The 22,295-nt window shown below is 40.3% G+C and overlaps 1 protein-coding gene across 1 annotated transcript in view; it reads left to right on the top strand.

The window, feature by feature from the left end:
* The first annotated feature begins 995 nt into the window (after nucleotides 1-995).
* The window catches only part of LOC146314864 (serine/threonine-protein kinase D3-like), a 47,394-nt gene continuing 26,094 nt past the window's right edge, over nucleotides 996-22,295 (top strand). Inside the window, exons 1-3 of the mRNA XM_084737237.1 lie at nucleotides 996-1,602; nucleotides 3,549-4,200; nucleotides 19,372-19,510. Coding sequence (XP_084593363.1) covers nucleotides 3,904-4,200; nucleotides 19,372-19,510 — 436 coding nt within the window. The 5' untranslated portion in view covers nucleotides 996-1,602; nucleotides 3,549-3,903. The remainder of the gene's footprint in view (nucleotides 1,603-3,548; nucleotides 4,201-19,371; nucleotides 19,511-22,295) is intronic.

Here is a 22,295-nt window from a genome sequence, read left to right as displayed (position 1 = left end):
CTACTACACAACATTTCAGGAAGAATACAGTATTTTTTCTTTCACTGCAGTTATTTGATATAATATAATATAATATAATATAATATAATATAATATAATATACTTTAAGCATGTATTTATTGTAATACTCAGCAGACTATTATTGCACTGTAGTATTGCTACTTTTACTTAAGTTGCTTCCTCAGCCTAACTAATTTTAAAAATTTTGATAAGATCACCAGAGTTGCACTTTGGGTAATGGAGTATTTCCATCAGGAGGTGGCGCCACAGATTAATCTCATGAAATTCAATGGCAGGGACCAGGCAAAGATCGTCTATGGTTTAAAATATGAATCACTCTGAGGTATAAAAAAGTTAGTAATTTGAAGGAACGTTCTCTCAGTATCTCACAGTGTGAGACACGGAGTACAGGTGTGTGAGGGTGTGCAGCACCTGGGGATCAACTCCAGTTGTAAACCTGCACATCAGTCAGGGGTTATTATGGAATTTACCAAACAAACATGTTTTTGATGGTGGGGGGAACTGAAGGAAACCCACACAAGCACCAGGAGAACGTGCAAACTTCATACAGAAAGGCCCTGCTTGAGGAGAATGCTAACCACTGCAACGGGGGCTAACAACTCCATTAGCTTGGGACTTACTGCTCCATTAGCCTGGGGCTAACAGCTCCATTAGCTTGAGGCTAAAAGGAGTGTGACAAAATTTATTTTCAAGTAGGTTCGGAACAAAAACTAGTTGGGTAGCACATGGAAAAGATCGTGGTTTATGGGCAAAGTACACCCTTTAAAGGAGTACTGGCCAATCACAGCAGAGTAGTAGGGGCTAACAGCTCCATTAGCCTGTAACTAACTAACTAACTCCATTAGCCTGAATTAGCCTGGGGCTAACAGCTCCATTAGCCTGGGGATAAGTGCAGTATGAAAAGGTAGATATTAGGAGCAACAATTAATTGGGTAAATTCAGGAAAACAACATTGTTTATGGACAAAATTGACCACTTTAATGATTACTGGCCAATCACGGGACAATGGGGTGGGACTAGACAGAATGGTCTTGGGGAAAAAATAACTGTATAAGAAAGTACAGTGTTAAACGCTCTTTAGATTAACTCTTAAGCAATTTTATATACTGTTAATACTTTCATAGTTTCACGGGACTTGCTGTTTTTCATTCTAGCTAGCTTGTTGTATTTTGGCATGTAGAGACTCCAGTTGTCCGGTCCACTGAAAACCCGTCAGAGTGAGACGTCTTGTCGTCGCCCCTCCTCTCCGGTGTGTCGGTAGTTTGTTTCTGTGTGTTTGTCGGTGATAATCAGATCCGCATGAACCTCGAGCTGGTCGGCTGAACCGCTGCTCGTCTGTGAGGAAGTTTGGAGAGAAACGAGACAACAATAAAAGTCTCCCAACGGTTTAGCCCTCCAGTTTTTACTCGTCCTTCCAGACCCGGAGGACCGGGTGCAGCTGAGCGGACCGGCCGGGACCAGCTCGTTAAATCCAGCCGCTGAGCGCTCCGAGCTCCGCTGGATGAGACTTTAACGCACATTTTTCTCTGCTCGTCTTCTGCCCCTGATGGAAGCGGAAAAACCGCCCCGCTGCTCTCAGAGGTAACGATGCTTTTAACTTTACATCTGTGTGAAAGAAGAAGCTGACAGCCTGTTGATCTCTGCTCAAACTTTTATATACTGTCAGTTTTACACTGCAGGTATTTTATTATCTGTTTAAAATCTATATGAGCTACAACCCAGACAGAGATGCGGTACAGGTATGAAAATCAAGCATTACTGATACTAACAGTAACAATAAAAAATGATGTTTTTGTGTTGCATTAGTTCTGTTGTCCTCCTAAAACAGGTGAACAACATGGAAAAATAAAATTTCAATAAAGAGTGTACAGTCTGCATTATTATTCAAGGCGATATAGTCATGTATGGACTTTAATGAATCTTAAATTTACTCTGACCATGAGTTAGTTTCAGTAGATTAGTCAGATTAATTGATCTGGACAGTTTAATCTAAAGCCTGATCAGTATATCAGCCAACGATATGATCAGCCTGATATTGGCCTGTTGCAGTTGTATTGGTATCGACATATACTGTATGTCGTCTGTGATGCACCTCTATGATTTTTTTTTTTCAAGCAGAATATAATGCATATAAGAAAAAATACTGGTGAAAGCTGTTTAAATGCCCTGATAGCATTTTGGACAATAAAGTTTACTGTAAAAGTGTAAAATATTCATTACGTAACTTTGTCAGTGTTTGAGGGATTATTGCAAAAAAATGTGTGTATATAGAATTGATTTTCTTCCCTATTATTGATATCAGCATCAGCCCAAAAAATCCAGTAAAAAAAAAAACCTGCCTGAGAAAAAGATGTTTTGCAGACTGTAAGTTAAACTTGAAGCTGCTCTGACTGCTGGATCAGCTGCAGCTCTGTTCTCTCATGATGTATTTGCAGAACAGCTGAGGAGGACGTCCATTTAAACACAAGCTTTACATCATGAGGATCAATAAAGTTTGCAAAACTGATAATCTTATATAAAATGATGGCACCTCATTTGATTTTTGTCCAAGATTTTCAAATCCTGACTGCAAAGACATTTTATGGATTTCATTACAGATCAGTTGGCCCGGGATCTGAAAGTTAAACCAGATCAACTGCAACAATTAATATAACGATCAATTATTAAGTGATTATTGAATAAATTGCTAACTATTTTGATAATAGTTAATTAATTGGTTAGAGTCATTTTTGTAAGAAAACATCAAAATTATGTAAATGGTAATTTTTTTGTTGACTGAGGACCCCTGTTTCCATATTTTTTCACCATTTTCTGATATTTTATGGACCAAACAACTAATCAGTTGATAAACTGATTAACTGATAATGAAAAAAATTGGACTTTTTATAATGAAAAAATGAACAGAACAGTTATTCAATTATCAAAACAGATGCAAATTAATTTGACAGTCAATAATAAAAGATTAATCATTGCTGCAAGTGTTTTATGTCGGTCGTTGTGTTTATTAGTTTGTCCTTTCGTTTTGCACAATTTATTGATTATTTAATTGATTTAAAGACAATGTATTTCCACCCAGTAAAGCATTTCTTCACTGGAGGCCATGATCATGAATCAGTAACTGTGTTTGCACTGTGAATGGTAGTATACTGTTCTTTAATTTAAGATTGATTTTAAGATAATCCTACTAATAATCCCCATTTTTACTGATTTATCTGTAACTATAATGGAATAGTTAAATTTTTTTTGCATCCAGATTATGTAATCCAGATGTGGGAATACTGTTGCTATGACGATCAGCTCCACCTACAGAGTATAAAAGTACAGTGAAGTAAAGTTGAGTTGAGCCTGTTGACACAAATGCCACCATAATACCACTTACCCTAGTAAAATGTCAGGGAGGTATGAAAAAAAAATCCTAATTAATATGTATACTTAAGACTTAAATTGTACTAATATTTTATATATATGTATGGAAAATTAAACTTTTTGGAATAATTCTTGAACATACTGTCTTCGTCTCTCCACAGATGCAGCTGGTGAAAAGAGATAAGAGAAACCACAGATCTGCAGAGTTTCCGCAGCGTCACCCAGCAGGAGGCCTGATGATTGAACTGTTCTAAAACTCTTTACAGCTGAACTTTGGAGGATTCTGAGCTGTTACCTCACAGATAAGTTTTGTTTGTTTGTACCTCAGAGATGCCCGGCAGTGAGAGGAAACCTTTCCTGCAGGATTTGAGTGGTGAGAAATGTGAATTGAGTCAAAGCAGTTGACAGAAAACACTTGACTGACTAACAAACCTGAGCGGTCGGACACAATTATTTTGGATGTCGTTCAGCTGTGACGCTTTTCTCCCACCTGGACAACATCACAGATAGCAGCCAATGTCGGCCGACAACAGCCCGCCACCACCGCCAGCCTCCCCGCGCTCTTTCCCTGTCCTCCCTCATCATGCTGCCCCACCGACCCCGTCGCCGTCCCCCAGCCCGCCCGCCACGCTCTGCAGCCGTCTGTCCAATGGCAGCCAGACGGCACCCAGCCGCACAAACTCGCGGGGCTCCATCCACGGAGTCTCCTTCCTGCTTCAGATCGGACTCACCAGGGAGACAGTGACCCTCGACCCCGGAGACCACTCACTGTCTGCTGTCAGGGAGCTCGTCTGCTCCATTGTCGACCAGAAGGTACATTTTGCAGACTTCGTTTGGCCTCTTTTCTCTGATCGTTGAGGGGAATTGATGATAAATGTTCAAAATTTAAAGTTGTCCATTTTTCTTGTAATTTAGAAAAAAAAATCTTATTATGGGTTCCTCATAGGATAAGGCCCAGACACACCAGATTTGGCACATTTGACATTCATGCATGTAACTTTGATAAATATTTATTTCTGTAGGTGACGTAGCAACAACTTGTAGGATTTATTGGTGAACTACTGAAACTGGCAAGCTGACTGTTAACATGCGAGCCAGCCAGCCATGCTATTGCTCGTCAGTCACAGATCATCCATCTGCTTTAGCGTCTTATTTTTCAGGATTCTGATTTAATAAAAATATTGAAATATTACTGAGACGAGTATTTAAGTATTTTAGGTAAATTAATTGTTATATCAACTGAGTAACTAAAAATAACTGTTGGATTAAACAATGGATTAATGGATTAATAAATGATCAGGTATAGCCCTAGTTCCCTAAGAAGTCAGTGTTGTAAAGATTCCTTGCTGTTTGTGAATTGTGCTAATTTGTGTATCAGAGTTCACAAAATAATTTTTATGATGTGAAACAAGCGTCAGAGAAATGGGTGGATGGGTGTCGAGTCAGATTTCCTGAATTGATTTAATCCGATTCAAAAGGTCCCAGTTCGATTTGAGTCACAATTTGATTCAATTCAATATCAAGTTGGATGGGGATATTTAAGTTACAATACCAATTTTGCTTGGATATGCAAGATATTCTCAGAGAACTAATGCTGTAAATTGTACGGTTGTGTAATTGAACCCTCTGACCTGGTGCTTTTTTTCAAAATATTAATGTTTACATTAAGAATTTACAACAACATTATCATTAATCATGTACTTTTTTTGTCCTGATCAACAGCAAAATTTGTGAAAACTTGCCCCACAAGATCTTGCACTATGAGATCTCAGGCTAGAAGATCTTGTCACAGGCTGGTTGCTTTGGACAATCGATTTGAATCGATTGTTGTTGTTGTTGTTGTTGTTTTTTCCCCCAGCCCTATTCATAAATAAGAAAAGATTACCAGGTTGTAGTTCTGACCACTTATTGCAAAGCCAGTATGACTTAGCATGTTAGCACTGTGAGAAAATATCAGAATAATGAGATCCAAAGGCATAATACCAAGGAAATGTCCCCTTCATTATTCAAGGAACATAATTCTCTTCGATCATGATTTGTTTGGTAGGTTTTTGATTGTCTGGCTCCACATGTAGTTCAGGCATCTGCTCTCAGCTCGACTTTATCTCTCACCATCTACTGGTTTTACCGCTCGCACTGAACGCACCACCTGTGTGTACCGCAACACACACACACACACACACACACACACACACACACACACACACACACACACACACACACACACACACACACACTTTGCAGCACCTGTTTTGCAGGGCATGACGACGGGTAGAGGAAACCCTGATGATGCTCTCATTTTAACCAATAACTCCTGCTGCTGTTACTTTATCACCCTTCCAGTAAATGATTGATTGATTTATTGACTGGTTGATTTGATGAACTGATTGATAGATTGTTGGGACTGGTTAGATATTTTGTTCTGGACAGATTGATCGATGTAGCACAGACTCATACTTTCACTTGTTGTCTCTGGTCACTGGTTGAGGAGGAAAAGTCTTTTCACAGGGAATGTCACTTCCTGGTTGGTGTTGCTGTGTCAGCGCTTCTCACTTCCTGTTTCACAGCTGTGTGTAACGGCAGAGTGGTCAGTTTGTTTCTCAGAGCCGCTCAATGTGTGTGTGTGTGTGTGTGTGTGTGTGTGTGTGTGTGTGTGTGTGTGTGATGAAGGTGTCTGATCAATAAACCTGGCAGGCTGAGGTGAGCTTGGATTGGTCAAGAGACCTGTCAGTCGTACTAATCATGTTTCCGAACTCTGTAAAAGTTTTTCAAGGAACAGTTATTATGAAAATTCACACGAAGACGTGCTGCAGAAGAAGTGAAATTTTTACTGAGAACAGAACTGTGTGTGGACAAAGTTAACCGGTACCGTGGTGCCCCTGCAGCTCCGCTGGTCGAGCATCTGATCGTGAAAATCAATTGTTAAATTAATTCAGTTATTAAAAATACTATTAGATTAATCAGTGGATTAATTGATTAATCTAAAAAGTAATTATTAGCTTGATTGTTTAAAAATAATTGTTAGGTTCAGCCCTGGTTCCCTCAGAGGTTAGATGGCTTGCTGATTGTGAATTGTGCAAATTTGTGTATCAAAGTTCAAAAAAAAAAATCTCAGGATGTGAAACATTTACTTTGCCTCTGTGTGCAGATCTGTTCGATGTATTTGGCCAATTCAAGTGCTAACAGCGGGGTGGTCAGTTTGTTTCTCAGTGCTGCTCTCTGTCTGTGTGTGTGTGTTTCATGAAAGTGTTTGATTGATAAACCTGGCAGGCTGAGGTGAGGATCGATAGGTCGAGAGACCTGTCAGTCGTACCAATCGTGTCTCTCTGTAAAGGTTTTTCATGGAACAGTTATTTTTAAAATTCACACGAAGACGTACTGCAGAAGAAGTGAAATTATTACTGAGAACTGAACAGTGTGTGGACAAAGTTAACCAAGTCTGTGGTGCCCCCGCAGCTCAGCTGGTCGAGCATCTGATCGTCTGATTGGTGAACAACCACTGAGCCAACAGCTCTGAAAATGAAACAAGGAGTAAGAGAGTTTGATGGCCAGCAGTATGTTTGATTTTTATTTTACTGAAGGTTTACTTGGTTTATGTCTATGGTTTCAACACATCTAGGGCTGCAACTGACAATTATTTTACTTGTCGATTCATTGGTTGATTATCTTCTTGATTTATTGATTAATTGTTGTTTGTTTGAAAGTATCATAAAATGGTGAAAAGTGTCAATCAGCAGAAGATGATGTTGTCAAATGTCTTCTTTTACTCACAACCCAAAGATATTCAGTTTATTGTCAGAAAGGAGTAAAGAAACCAAAAAATATTCACATTTAGAAGCAAAAATTAAAGAATTCAGATTTTTTTTTAAATCAAAAAATGATTCAAATCAGTTAATCAATTATTAAAATAGTTAGCAGTTAATTTAATGATCGATTAATAATTGATTAACATGAGATAATACAGTATGTTTGTCTGATACCAGTGTTTAAAATGCAGCATTAGGTGTTGGCAGGTATGCAGTAGTGTTTGGTGATTTAATGAATATATCACCTTTTGACGAAGGGCTGAATCCACGACCAGTTTGGGGTTTTTTGGCCGATTTTTGGGGCGATATATTTTATTTTGCTGATGTAATGGTCTGCAGAGGGACAGCTGCTGCTCTCACACACTCCCACTCAGCCGGACCATGAATACTCTGAGCCAGCTGAGGAGTGAGAGGAAACAGGCCCGCAGAGTCCGATTCTTTAAACATTTAACACAGTAAATTCAGAATTTATTTCAACCAAACCAGAGTTGGTGATTGGTATGTGGAAAGATGAGAGGAGGTGGGAGGTATATAGAACAGATATATTTCCGTCACTGCTTGATGGGCTGATGGTGGGTGATTGGAAAATTTTAAAATATCACCCAACGCCAGTATGCAAGTCTGTGCATCAATCAGATATATTGGTACTAATCAATACGAATGTATCGGCCCCTAAATGGGGTCCTGCTACTTCCAAGCAGCATCCTGAATGTCAAATTTTAAGGTCAGTCTCACATTGCAAAGTCTGCATTATTGTAGCCGCCTGTGGTCAGCAGAGGGTCTCTGGAGTCTGAAGTACGTGTCAGGAGGTGTGTTTCCCAGGTGGAGTTTCTCCCGGAGTTTCCGGTCTCACTAGAAACTAAGGATGCACCGATCGACCAGCCAAATCAGAACCAGTCGATTTTCAGGATGACCGTCTGGTCGGTGTCACATATCCAGTTCTGTTCGGCTCAAATTGACGCACATGCTCCACAATGATGGTCACGTCATGTGGGCTGTAACATAGACGGTAACGTCACAGCCACAACAGCGTTGGCGTAGCAATAGACTCCAAGACCAGGATAAAAAGGAGATGGACCTCCTGTTGTGGCTAAAGAATAAATATCCTGCCTTGATGCGACTCTTCAAACATTTTCTCATCCAGACTTGTTTAATTTTGCTTCTCCCTGCAAAGTTTTACTGCAGCAAACAGTTGCACCACATCAGTTTCTGATTTGTTTACATCTCTGTCCACATGAGATCACATGAAATTGCATCCTGCAAGATCCTGCGAAATCTCACAAGATTTTATTTCCTTTAGTACACAGTATTAATATAATAATATGGTAAGGCCTGGCTGCAACCCAGAGAATCTTTGGACAAAATGTAAAAGTTATTTAATAGTCAGTGTTTTATTATGAACATCCAATTTAATTTTACAAAAAAAAGTTGCAAAAATGTTTATGAATGCTGTAAATAATCGTTCTTAGAAAAACTAAAATTCAGGATCAACCACAATCGGAATCGACCCTTAAAAAAATCAGAAATTGTAGTCAGCCAAGAAATTGGTAGCAGACTTTGAGTTGTCTTTTTTTGTGATTATAACCTGAATTGGACTGGACAGTTGGGCAGTTGTTGGATCAGTATTTATCGACTGATGTGCAAAGTTCAGGTATTAGATATGTTTTTACCAAATTTACCAAGGTTCTGTGGTGAGGTTTGGTGTTGTTGTAGTCCTACCTGTAGCTGTAGTCCACAAACCAGCGGGTGATGGAGGTTTTTTCACTTGGTCAGGACAGAATATGTAAATATCACAGCTACCTGCTAGTTTTCTTGATTGATCTAAAACTCAAAACAGAAATTCCAGCAGGAACCTTCAGTAGGATGACGTGGTGGAACTGGATTCCAGTTTGGCCTACAAAATGACATCATCACTGGAATTTTCTTCTTCCTGCTTTTGTGTCCACATCATGGAGCTGTGAGCTGCGTCTGTGGGTGGATGGAAGCTTCAGGTCTGATTTACTGCTGTTATGTTACCTCTCTGCTGCTGTGTGTGTGTGTGTGTGTGTGTGTGTGTGTGTGTGTGTGTGTGTGTGTGTGTGTGTGTGTGTGTGTGTGTGTGTGTGTGTGTGTGGTGGTGGTGGTGGTGGTGGTAGTAAGGAAGTAGGGAAGTTCCCCTCCCCTGTAGGTCGCTACATTGACCACCCCCACTGTACACACACACACACACACACACACACACACACACACACACACACACACACACACACAGTCCCATCCTGGATTGTGTAATGAAACTCTTTACTCAGTGTTTTCTATCAGTATTGACTCAGATGTGTTGTATGAAAGTAGAACTGATGAACCTGCAGAGGATTCTCACTGACTCTGCAGCGTTTTGCAGAGTTTTTTAGCCTCTTTTAGCTCATCATTTTGGTTTAACAGCAAATTTACTTCCATCAACCTCGTTTCCAGCAGCTGTTTGCAGCAAACAAACTCTGTACACTGACTGACTGCCCGACACCAAACTGCAAATGGATAAAGATCGTTTTCTTCTGGTGAAGAAAATTTAGCATGTAGCTGCTAAAGAGACAGATATTGTTCTGTGGATCTGGTGGAAAGCAAACCAGAGCTGAAAGGAGAGGGAATGTTGGACTTCATTAGATCAGATAAGATAAATTTTATTGATTGCACACTTAGAGCAGCTCATAAAAGTACAGGTAGAAAAGTAGTAAAACTAAAAGTACTAAATTTATCAAACTATACACTAGGTGGACACAAACATGACTTCAGCAGGATGATTAGGGTTGCAGGTGCAGTACAAAATAATGCAGTGCATTAATGCAGTATAAATTTTACTCTTGAAATAAGCAGGATTATTGAATCACGACTGTGTTTTTCAGAAGAAACAGTTTTATTATAAACAATATGAGATAAAATTACATTTCAGGATGGGAGAAATAATTAAGTCTAAATATACACAATTAATCATAAGAATCTAAAAAATTAAATAAAAACAAACTTCAGATCAATAAATAAAATAACAGCAGAATAAATAATATGAATCGTGAACATACAGAGATGAGACTGTTAATAAAAACCCTGAACCATCATTTAAACCATAATAACAGTTTCCCTCTCCATCGTCCCCGGCGATGATGCGAGTCACCGAGCCCTCCACTTTACTGGTTTCCATGGTTACCAAGGCCAGGCGGTGGTTCAGGTGGAGAGATGAATGATGGTGGCACAGAGAGAGAGAGATGTCGGTGTTGTTGTATGAAAGCTCGAGCCACCTGCAGAACTTTATGATCGTTTTCATGTTTTAATGTCACAGCTTTACTATTTATGTTTCCACTTTTTAAACATTTATTTATTAACTTTAACTTTAATTTTACCCTAGATGTTAGAGTTAAATATTGTTTTTTTCCAAAAAAGGAGATAAAGCGAAAATAATCATTTTATTCAGTTTGTTCATTGAAGTTACACGTTCATTGAGATGAAATCTAGTGAATAAAGCACAAAGAGGAAAAAGTTAAAACCACATCATTCAGGCTGGAATTTGTTTTTATCCCCTGGATGTGGGTTTTATAGAGATCTGAAGTTTTCAGGTGAAAGCAGCTGTGATCATGTACCTGACATCCTGCTGGATTTACAAGGACATGCAGTGAAAAGGTTTTTTATCTTTGTCTGTTCAGCTGTCATCCTCTCTCTGCTCAAATAACTAAATAACTACCTGAGTTTGAATGTTTCAAACCTTTAAGAAACGGTCTTAAGAGAAAAATCTTTATGTTGGAAGTGAAGAGCTTTGTATGAAGGCATGTAGTTTTGATTCTACAGTCCTGCTGTCTATACTGGTCATGTTTCCATCAATGCTTTTTTATGCACATTTTGAAGTATGACTTCAGAAAATGATAATAGAAACAACAAAATTCAAAAAACTTCCTCAGTTTTGCAGAAATGTGTTTTCATTTACCCGAGGTGTTTTTTCACTTTCAAAAAAGAGATGATACACTTTTTCTGAATAAGTTCTGAGATAGTGAACATTGAACTGACCAGCTGTTTCCTCGCAATCCTCGTGGTTCTAGAACTCATCCATGATGTTCTCCACGCAGATGTGATGGAACCCTCTGACGTCCATCCTGTTTTTTACATATTTTCTTGTTCTGCCCTCCTTTTCTGCAGAGGTATGATGGTTTTCTGACTGGAGAATCTGGGGCCACCTACAGCTTATCTTGATGAAACGACTCCTAATAATCACATAATGATAGTGGACGGAAACAAGCATTCCTTCACATTTTCTTTCGCTAATTTACTCAAAATCTGGTTCGAATTTGTGATACAACTGGATGGAACAGCTGCATTGACTGCATGCTGCCACTAAGGTTGTATGAATCTGGATTATATTAATGACAACGATGACAAAAATATAACTGCTAATCTTACTCAAAATGAATAAAAGTAGGTAAAAGATGCAGGTGCTGTTGGATTTGTCTTCTCTAATGTGGGTTTTTAGATGTGATTAAATGTGAAGTGAGCAGGTTTAATCCCAACATTTATTGTCTTTTATCTGAGATGTTGAGTTAACAACCTCTCATGTTCTCTTTTTTAACTTTTTAAAATCCCGGCTTAACTTTTTAAACTCCATTTGTCGTCACATTAGAGGGAAAAAAATCCCCAGAAAAGCACCAAAGTTTTTCAGTAGGTTTCTGATCCCGAACGTCACACACAGCTGCTGCCTGGAACTAAATCCTGTTGGAAAATCCTGTTAAAGCATCTCTTTTGTCCCTTTCACACACATACACACACTCAAACCCTGAACTTTATCTAGTTGTTCACCAGGCGAGCTGTCTGCAAGAGGCAAAAGTTAAAAATCAATCAATTAAACAGACAAAACCCACGTACGAAAATCCAAAACAAATACACCGATGGAAATGTGCTGCAAATGAAAAAATGCGCTGCAGAAAAACAAAACATCACAACAGTAACTGCAAACAAGCTGCAAATACAGATCAAACAGAAAAACGCTGCACGTCCGGTCAACACAGTGGAAGGCCTCCAGGCCACTAGGGGGAGCACTGGGCTGTGCAAGAGTTTTTTTTGTGAAGTTGAACTTTTCAGGTCATGTAACTCTTATTTTGGAACAGGCAGATGTAGGCAAACACCTCTGAACTGAAGGATTTGGTAGTTAAAGCTTGTTATGAAACAGCCTCTAAAGAAGCACCTGGAAGCCAAAATTCAGGGCACAAAAGCCATCAGATTATTGAACCTCAGCGGTGCAGAAGTGACATTTAAAATACGTCCAACCGAGACGCTGACGTGCAGGCCTTTAATATTAAAATCTAAATGACCTCCAGCCTTTCCTCCCCCTCCCATATTCACCTGCTCCCGCTGTACCTGAGCGTCCGATAAGAACCAGGAAGTGGGCGAGTTTCCGTCTCACTGATGTCATCTGATCAGAAACAGGAAATAAATGTGGGTTTAATATTTACTTTGCTCTGTCCAACGGGTCGAATCTAACCAGGATATCTGACGCTCATTTGCGTCCAGATTGTCAGGTGGGGTGATGTCAGGTTAAAGGATCACCGGATTCTTCTGCTGCGGGACTTTAAAGGTATTTAATGGCAGAAGAGGAATATAATAATAATATGTTTTCATTACTGTAAAATCAGCTGAAAATAAGAATTATTGTGTTCTTGGAGAACTTTACATTAATGGAGGGTGTGGTTCCTCTTCTTTGGAGGTCGCAACGCTACAGTAGCCCAAAATAGACAAACTAAACTAAACACATTAGTTTTAGTTTAACTTTGTTTGCAGAGCAGTTTGTAGTCTTCTTCTTCTTCTTCTTTGTTTTTTTCACAGTGCAGTCTCTGTTGGGGCTGAGTGATTTAGAAAAAATATCTAATTGTGATTATGATTTGCAGTATTGGAGATCATGATAATTTTTACATCATTATTCTTATTTTGATTGAAAAACATGTTAAAATGACTATGGCGTGATTGTTTTTTTTGTTTGTTTGTTTGTTTTTTTTTGCAGGAATCTGCAGCAAATGAGTTTTTTGTTTTTTATTTAAGTCTGTAGAATCTGATGTGTAGGACAGGACGTCGCTGCCTCACAACATTCATTCATTTAAAAGTTTTTGGACACATTTTGCCTTTAACAAATATTGCATCTCCTGCAATTTGACAATAGAAGGAAGCCATAATGTGATTTTGAGTCTCTGTAGTTCTGCAGATGTCCTTTAAGTCTGTTAAATTGTTTGTGAAATTCTGTAACACTGTTTTCCTGTGAAACTCCAGCAGTGTTTTGTGGACTAGAAAACTAAACTTACTTTCAGTCGACATGAGAGTGAGGAAGTAATGACTGAATTTTCATTTTTGGGTGAACTATCCCTTTAATGCATTTTTTTAAATCAATGAAACATCAGAGATCAAACCAACGTGGTCACATTTATAAATTTACAGCCTCAGTGTCTCTTCAGTTTTTTTTTTGTGTGGCCGTGTTGCTGCTGAATGAATCCAGAGGAAACAGTGAGGTCATTTTAACACACACACACACACACACACACACACACACACACACACACAGAGGTATCTGAGGAGGAAGTGCTGCATGTTGTTGTGGTCACAGTGACAGATGTAGACCATAAAGCACTGTGTGTGTGTGTGTGTGTGTGTGTGTGTGTGTGTAGGGCAGTGATTTATTCATCAAGGTCATTTATTTGTCATTATACAACACACGGTTGCACAACAAAATAAAAGCTTTAGTCCCATCATGCTACACATAAAACATATATATGAAACGCTGCATTTGTAAAGCACTTCTTTAATTCTCTGACCAGTCAAAGTGCTGTTCACACACACACACACACACACACACACATGCACTCACAGCACAGACATCAGGAACAGTTTGGGGTTCAGGGACATGTGGACCAGAGGAGCTGGGGGTCAAATCATTGATCTTCTGATCTTCTGCTGCTCAGAGGTGATGCAGTTCATGACTCCTCTGCCAGCAGCGTCGGGGTCTGTTCCTCTCTGAGCCCCTGACTTTGATTTATCACCAAATACCTGCAAATTTAACGACAGCCCCCCCACACAAACACACATTGAGATTCATGTGTTTGTGGTTTTTAATCTGCAGCAGTGATTTCAGCCTTTTAACAAGTGGATGAATGAAACTCCCACACACTCGCGCACCGATAACCTTGACCCACTCAGCGCTGCTGCTGCTTCCTGTTGTTTCCTGAGCGAGGTGACAGAGCGAGCGGATGCAGGGAAAAGAGCCACCGCTGCTGTTTGCCTGCACATTTCCCATCAGCCCCTTTTAGGGCCGTCCCTCCAGGCTAATTGCACGCGTCCGCCGAAAGAGTTGAAGAGTTTTATTAGAGCTGAAAGGCTCTCGGCTCTATGCAGCGGAAGACAGTGGTTGTTTTTATCTGTTTGTGCTCTTCTCATCGCTGCGTGTTAAGTGTTGTATAAACTGCTGTCAGATGTGTGAGAAAAAAATGAAATGAAGCCGCTCTCTGTCATGTTTACAACCTCTTCTTCTCCTCTCCTCCCTGTATAGTTTCAGTCATGAATCTGTCACAAACATTGTGTTTTCTTCAGCCAACTATTCAAATGTTGAAAGTTTTGAGTGTATGAGGGCTTAGTTGAAGTATATTGTGTCCATGATGCTGCAGTTTCTGCGTTTAATGTATCGTATACACAACAACCAGACATTTTGGTGATTCTGGTCCTGGTAAAATGTTTCATTCAACATTTGCAGCTTGATAATTCGTTTGGATGACTGGGTGAGACCGATGCGTCTGTTGCTGAAAAGCGCTCGCAGCTTTTTGATGATGTCGTCCGTAAAAGGGTCTATAGTATTTTGAGAGGTGAGAGGGGCTCCAGAGCTGCAGGCTGCAGACCCTCACTCCAGCTGTAAGTCTGTTAGAGCTGAGTTAAAAGTTTTTGTTTTCATATTGTATTGATCACATATCAGAAATGTTGTAAAATTTGGAAGCAATCCAAGAAAAAGTTTAACATAAACTTCATGATTATGTTCTGTGTGTGTGTGTGTGTGTGTGTGTGTGTGTGTGTGTGTTCTGGATGTTGAAGGTGCTGTTGTCCCGTTCAGAAGCAGGATTACGAGGCTCCATGAACACTTAGTCTCTCTGATAATGGCATGAGTGCTGCACAGATTAAGAGGTGATGGATATCCCTCTGGCTCGGTAAAAACCTGGCCTGAAGTTACAGACGGTCGGAGAAATCTCTCGGCCCCCTGCTCCTCCTCCTGCACTGGGTCAAATGTCACGACAGGGCCTGGAGGTTTTGGCCTCCGTGACCCTGATGACCAGTGGAGTTGTCAGAAATGTGGCTTCAGTTTTGGTGAGAGACAAGTGAGAGAATGTGAAAGGGATTGTGTGTGTGTGTGTGTGTGTGTGTGTGTGTGTGTGTGTGTGTGTGTGTGTGTGTGTGTGTGTAGTGGTGTGCGGAGGTTAAGCCTGGTTAATGGAGGATTAGCCATAAAGAGGGGATCAGTGTGTATTAAACACACACTCTTGTCCATTAACAGAACTCTTAGTGTGTGTCTCTGATCACTTTGGAGAATGCGGCAGCTGACAACTGGCTCTAACGTGATTGGACGGAGCCCAAGTGCGTCGTCATGGCAGCTGAACAAAAGTGTTTTCACTTCTGGTTCAGACCTCACCCAGTCCTCATGGCGGATTTTTTTTTTTTTCAGCTTCCTGCTTCGTCATGGTTTCATAGCTGCTGCACAGTAAGAGGACAGACACACAGAACTGTTTGTCCCAGTGATTTTTTTTTACTTTCTAAAATACCCTCTTTGAGTCTGAAACACAAGATAAATGATAACATGGTAAAAAATGGTAAAAACACTACACAGTGATGCAAAAGCACTAGAAAGAGGTAGAAAACTAATAGAAAGATACACAAACAAAGCAATGCAAAATGTCTACAGATGCAAAATGACTAGAAAGAGATGGAAAAAATGACTAGATAGAGATGGAAAACGATCACAAAGACAGAAAATAACTAGAAAGACAGGCAGTTAACCACAGAGGTTCCAAAGGACTACAAAGTGATGCAAAATGACCATAAACGGACCCAAAATATCTAGAGAGAGTTTCACAATGGCGACTAAAAGAAGCTGAACAACCACAAGTAGAGGCAAAATTACTACAGATGCAAATCAACTAGAAAGAGACTCGAAACGACTACAAAGAGACAAAACGACCACAAAGAAAAATGATCACAGATGCAAAACTAGATGGATGCGCAAAGTGACTAGGAAGAGAAAGAAAATGACCACAAACAGAGAGAAACTGACCACAGAGGTTCAAAACGACCACAAAGGGACACAAAATGACCATAAAACAATGCAAAACGACCACAAACGACCATGAAGTTGACTAAAAATGACTGCTGATGTTAACTGACTAGTAAGAGACACAGCTGTGTAGTTTGTTGTTGTTTTGCATGTCTTTCAGTCTGGGTGTGTTGGTCCTGTGTGAGAGCGTTGGGGCCTTTTATGTGTGTGTGTGTTGGTTGCAGTTGGAGGAGGATTTGACCTGAGAGAACCAACACAGTGACTGTTCTTCAGCATCAGACTGGTCCCAGTGTGTCAGTCTGTCAGTGTCTGAGCGGTGGTGTGTAGCCACGTGGCTAATGACTGCAGGGTGTCGGTGTCAGGACCTCAGACATAATTCATGATGGACATTTTGTCTGTGTGTGTGTGTGTGTGTGTGGTATGTCTAATGTGATCCGTGCAGCCTCTGCCTCGTCACCTGGTTTCCTGCTGTCGGTGTGTGCGCTGCAGGATCCCTGCTGCATGCTACCTGCACTCTGACAACATCCTGCTAACATCTTTCTAACATCCTGCTAACACAGAGAGCAGCTCAGAGCAGGAAGCTGCTTCACCTGCCAGCCTGCAGCCTGCACACCGCTCAACCCCAAATCCAGCACACACATCCAGTACACACACTACCACAACAACAACACACACTGTTCATCATGTCAGTAAAGTTCATACTCTTGAGTCCAACACTGTTCATTCCAGCTTATTTATGTAGAAATGTTAGTCTTTTGACAGAAAAACTTCAGTTGAAATTAACTACAGATACAGAAGGACTAGAAAGAGACAAAATGACTACAAAGCAATGCAAAATGATTACAGATGTAAATAGACCAGAAAGAGCTACACAATGGTTATAAAGAGATGCAAAACAAACAAAAAAAACCTACAAAAAAAAAGATGGAAAACAACCAGAAAAAACGACACAACAAGCACCCGATAGTTTTAGTTGAGACTTCTGAGAAAATTCGACGAGCCTCAGCAGCCTAAAATTTCAGAAATACCTGCAAACTGACACTACCATCAGATCCAACCTTCCTGGATAGTCCAGATTTTTTTAACTTTTACAACCCCAGTTTGGAGAAGCAGACAGGAGTGCCAGCTCCTAAAACACAAAAAAAATCTATATCAGTTTAAGTGCATATTGTATTTAAAATATTTTCCACCCCTTACTTTACACCCAGAGAGCCTTTTTCGACAGGAAGCTGCGATAATACGAGCCAAATGTCATTCTCCTCAAACTAACCAAACTCCATGGGTGAAATTAGTCATTTTACCTCACAGGACACAGCAGTTGCTGGTCTACAGGTACATTTGTTTGTGTTATTGTATGACTTCAGGGGATCTGATCTGACCAAAATCACACATTACCTCAAAGAAAGTTACAGATTGACGCAGCAGTGGAGCGGCAACTCCTGTGTTCTGTGAGGTAGAATTACTGATTTCGACTATGGAGTTTGGTTGCATTGGACAGGAGGATGTTTGACTTATATAATAGTGGTTTCCCGGCTGTCTGACAGGAAGGTAAAATAGGGAAAATATTCTAATATTCAATTCTAAAACACATTTAGCTGCTGACCCTGTCCACAGCAGTACATTGCTTAGCTTCCCACACCAGTACTCCTGCTGCTTCTTCAAACTAGGGTCATGTCAACCTCCATCTGCTGTAGGTAATACACTGACAATAGAGAAGTGCCTGATACAACCACACTTCAAATAATCTGAACTTCTGAATTATCCCTTTGAGCTAGTTTTCAGCTTTACAAACTGAAAAGTTTGACTGTGGCTGGCAGGAAAAGTTGCAGCAGAAAGAGGGAAGTCATCACAATCTGACAAAGACGGTGACCCAGACTTGAACTTACACGGTATTTAAGGTTCTATATAAGGAGAATCTGACTGCTGGGAAACCTTCATGTTTTGGAAACTTGCCGCCTTTTATCCAGAAAATCAGATTTTTCTAAAGCAGGCTGTGCATGGCTGGTTGGTTGGAAACAGATTCAGCAGAGTTTGGCTGCTGCTAGTTTCCCCCCGTGTGGTATTTATTTCTCTGAATGTGTTTCATCACACGTCATGTGTTCCTCATATGAAAGGGTTAGGTAATGGTTAACTTCAGGAACGGGCTGCACTGACACGAAACATGAAGTCATGACAGAACCGTTGTTAAGAGGACATGCTGCTCACATTGGTTATTGTGTTATTTCATTTGAGGGGTCAAAGGTCAGCAGGTTGGAGCCTTGCTTAAAGGCCCTTTGACAGATGTGGATTCTTTTCTGTTCAAACATATTTTTTTTTTCGTATGTTTATTTTTATGCCTTCAAGCCGATGAGAGCTACACTAGGGTATATCATGCTTTTAATATTATTGGATGCATTAGACCTTTATGGGAAATTACAATTTTGTATTTTTAAATAATTTTGCATCAGTGCAATGAAATACTGTTTTTTGTCAGTTATTTGAATTGGGATATTAACCAAAAACAAAAAATCACATGTGGTTATTTCATCTATAAACATTTTTTTTATTACAATATAAATCATATCTTTGAGACAGAACAAATTACATGAAATTTGATAAAGGAGTTTGTTCATATTGTCTAATCTTATGTGTGTATTTGTGTGTGGTACAGCACAGGCAGATTTCTAAACTTTCAGTTGTTATTTTTCTTGTCTTCTACTTTCTCTCCTCTCTGGTCATTCTCTTTGAATTGAGTCACATCGCTTCTGGGTAGCTGCAAAGTTTGCAACATTTTGAACTCAGCAGTAAACTTTTACAGCAGCAGCAGTAACTTCACTCTGAGTCTGCAAGAATCCCTGACCTCCTCTTCGTCCTCCTCCTCCTCCTCCTCAGTTCCCTGAATGCGGATTCTTCGGGATGTACGACAAGATCCTGCTCTTCCGCCACGACCTGAACTCAGACAACATCCTGCAGCGTCTGACCTCAGCGGACGAGATCCACGAGGGCGACCTGGTCGAGGTGGTGCTCTCGGGTAAGAGACTAACTCTTATTTTTTATAGTGAATTTGTCTATTGAATTTATTCAAATTATTGATCACTAAGTCCTGTAGCCTGTGAGCCTGCATCCTCTTCATTAAATCCATTTAACTTCTAATTTCTGGTGTTGGTATCAGGAATCAAACCACTGCCAGCATCAGAACTCAATCTAGATTAAGGATGCATATAACAATGGATATCATGGGATGTTATCTACATTTTATAACCATGTGCTTAAACGTTTTTGGCATCAGTTAGTAATAATTCCATAATAACCTTTCAGCATATTGTAAATCAAGTGGTCTGAGACAGAACTTAACTTCTGCCCCACCTCATGGTTCTGTTTTCAGCCTTTAGGGAATCTGGCCAGTGACAGTAGATTTAAACCAATCACAGGTCATCTCAGAGACCAGTTGTTCAACTAGTGCAGCTGCACTTTCCTTCGCTGAGACCCAGAGTCAATGGTGGAAACTCCTGCAGGAGAAGTCACTATAAATCTGAATTATCAGAAAGAGAATCTTAAAGAGTCCGGCTAATGAGCAACATGCTCAGCCCAGGAGTTTGCAGGCTTACTGAGTTATTTTTTTTAGTGGGGGGCTGAGAGGTCTGGATGGAGCTGAGACTCCACAGACAGACAGCTGCTCAGAGACAGGGAGCTCTTGGATGAGAGGGTCGGTGGCAGAATGGAGCTTCTGGAGGAAGAAACAGAATCACTCTGATGCTGACTCCTCTATTGGCAGGAGGGGAGCTCAGAGTGTATGTTTCAAACTTTTAGGATTAAAAAGCAGAGTTAGTTTCAGTCCTGTTTCTCAACTCCTCTGCAGCAGCGATCCATGAAGAAATCGCAGTCCCACAGACCAGCCAGATGAGAGCTCAGTATTTGGTTTTTAAACTTTTGGGATAAGAAATGGATTTATCTTCATGTTTGCTTGTAAACTATGAGTCAAACCATGCTGGATTACGCCTGAGATGGACCCACGGTTGAGCCCGTCCTGCCTCCAAGTGGGCTTCAGTCAGGTCTTGCCGATGGCTGCCAAACTGCTGTGAGCCTCCTTTTCTCCCCCTAGAACAAGCAAGTGTTGTGACACTGAGCTCATGTGTGCAGGAGAGCAGAGAGAAAGATGTTTCTAAAAGTCTCTTTAAGTTCAGCTCTCAGTACTTCTTTAGCCTCACACCGAATCTTTATGTTTTTAAATGTAGTTTCTCTCCTCTGTCGCTGTTTGTACTTTCAGGTATCTGCTCTATTCCACACAGCTGATGTCTGTCAGTCTGTGCTCACTCACGATTGCCTTGGTAAACTGTAGTGTTCATGTATAAAGTATGTGCTGCTCGTTTGGTAGGAGGGGCTCAGGATTTCCAATTTCATTGCAAAAAATGCCTTAAAACATTGCAACACAAGTCACTTTTTTTTTTAGAAAAGCTGCAGGCATTTAGGTCCCAACAACCCCCCAAAAGCCTGCAAAATCCTTGAGAGACTGTCATATGAGTGTCTTTGTGGTGGAGAAAATGTGATAAAATGTCCTTTTTGCGTTTGGCATAAAAATAAATATATGAATAAACTGATACACAATCTTTGATTTCATGTCACATGTTCTTTATTCAGAATACCAAATTCCAACACAAATTAGCTTTTACTATCATTATTGTTAGTAGTACAGTTATTAGCATTTAGCAGTGCAGTGAGGTCTCTCCAGTCTGCTTTCAGTAGCAACTTAAAGCACTTCATATGTTTATTTTTTGTTGTTAGTTTTGTCTCAGTGTCATCTCTTCTTCAGCTCTCTTGTTAATCCTCCTCTGAGTGGGAGCGGTGAGCTCACCTCAGATCTCGTTTCCTCCGCTGAGGCATCGCCCCAGGTCACCCTGTTCGTTCTAACCATAATATTGTGTATAGGATTGTCATTTCCTGAGCCGTGTTGACAGGTTGGGTTGTAAAAACTAAAACCGACACCTTAACAGCTGAACACCCAGACGCAGAGCAGCGGCAGGTTTAAATTACACGGGAGGAAGAAAACAGAGTCTTAGCCCGAACCGCATCGGGCTCAAACCCACAACCACTTCCTCCTCCTCCTCCTCCTCCTCCTCCTCTTGCTGCTTCTGATGCAAAACCCTGCACAGTTTACTCAGTTTATTTCTCTATTAGAATATCTGCCTCTGTCTTACAGCTCATGTTCAACTCAAAGAAGCATTTGATTATTAGTTTCAAACAGAAAACAAGCTTTATAAATGGACTTTTTTGATTGACATGTTTTTCCTTTCCATTCCAGCACCACAGACTTCACAAAGCTATAATCACAACCTCCAGAATGTATACAAACGTTGCAGTGAAAATTAAAATGGCAGTTTGAAACACTTCTACAATCATAACGGCACCAGAGAAGGATTTTACAGGGGTGAAAGTAGACCAGTACAGTCTAGTTTTTCATACCAGATAGATTTAGTGCCGGTATGCAGAACTGGAAAGAAGGGACAGCGATGACTGCCAAAACACACATACATCACGATCACAACAAGAAAACACATCTGATAATGTTAGGTTAATCTAAACAACAGTTAGTTTTCTAAATTGGATTTCTGCCCAGAGAGAGAGACAGAGAGAGAGAGAGACAGAGAGTCACCTAAGATTCTCACTTGGACTGACCTCCTGATAGTCAACAATTCAAATCATCAGTCGGAGCCCCTGTAGTCAGCTGAGATTCCTTGAGGCAATCTGTTTTGTTTTCCAAAACAGATAGAAGCTACAAAAAGCACAGGGAGAGCATTTCAATCAGGGAATCATGAATA

This window comes from Lutjanus erythropterus, chromosome 15 (assembly GCF_056507025.1).
Source record: "Lutjanus erythropterus isolate fLutEry1 chromosome 15, fLutEry1.hap2, whole genome shotgun sequence".
NCBI classification, from domain to species: domain Eukaryota; kingdom Metazoa; phylum Chordata; class Actinopteri; order Lutjaniformes; family Lutjanidae; genus Lutjanus; species Lutjanus erythropterus.
The sequence above is the reverse complement of the archived record's forward strand: the minus strand, read 5'-3'. Positions and strand labels throughout refer to the sequence as shown.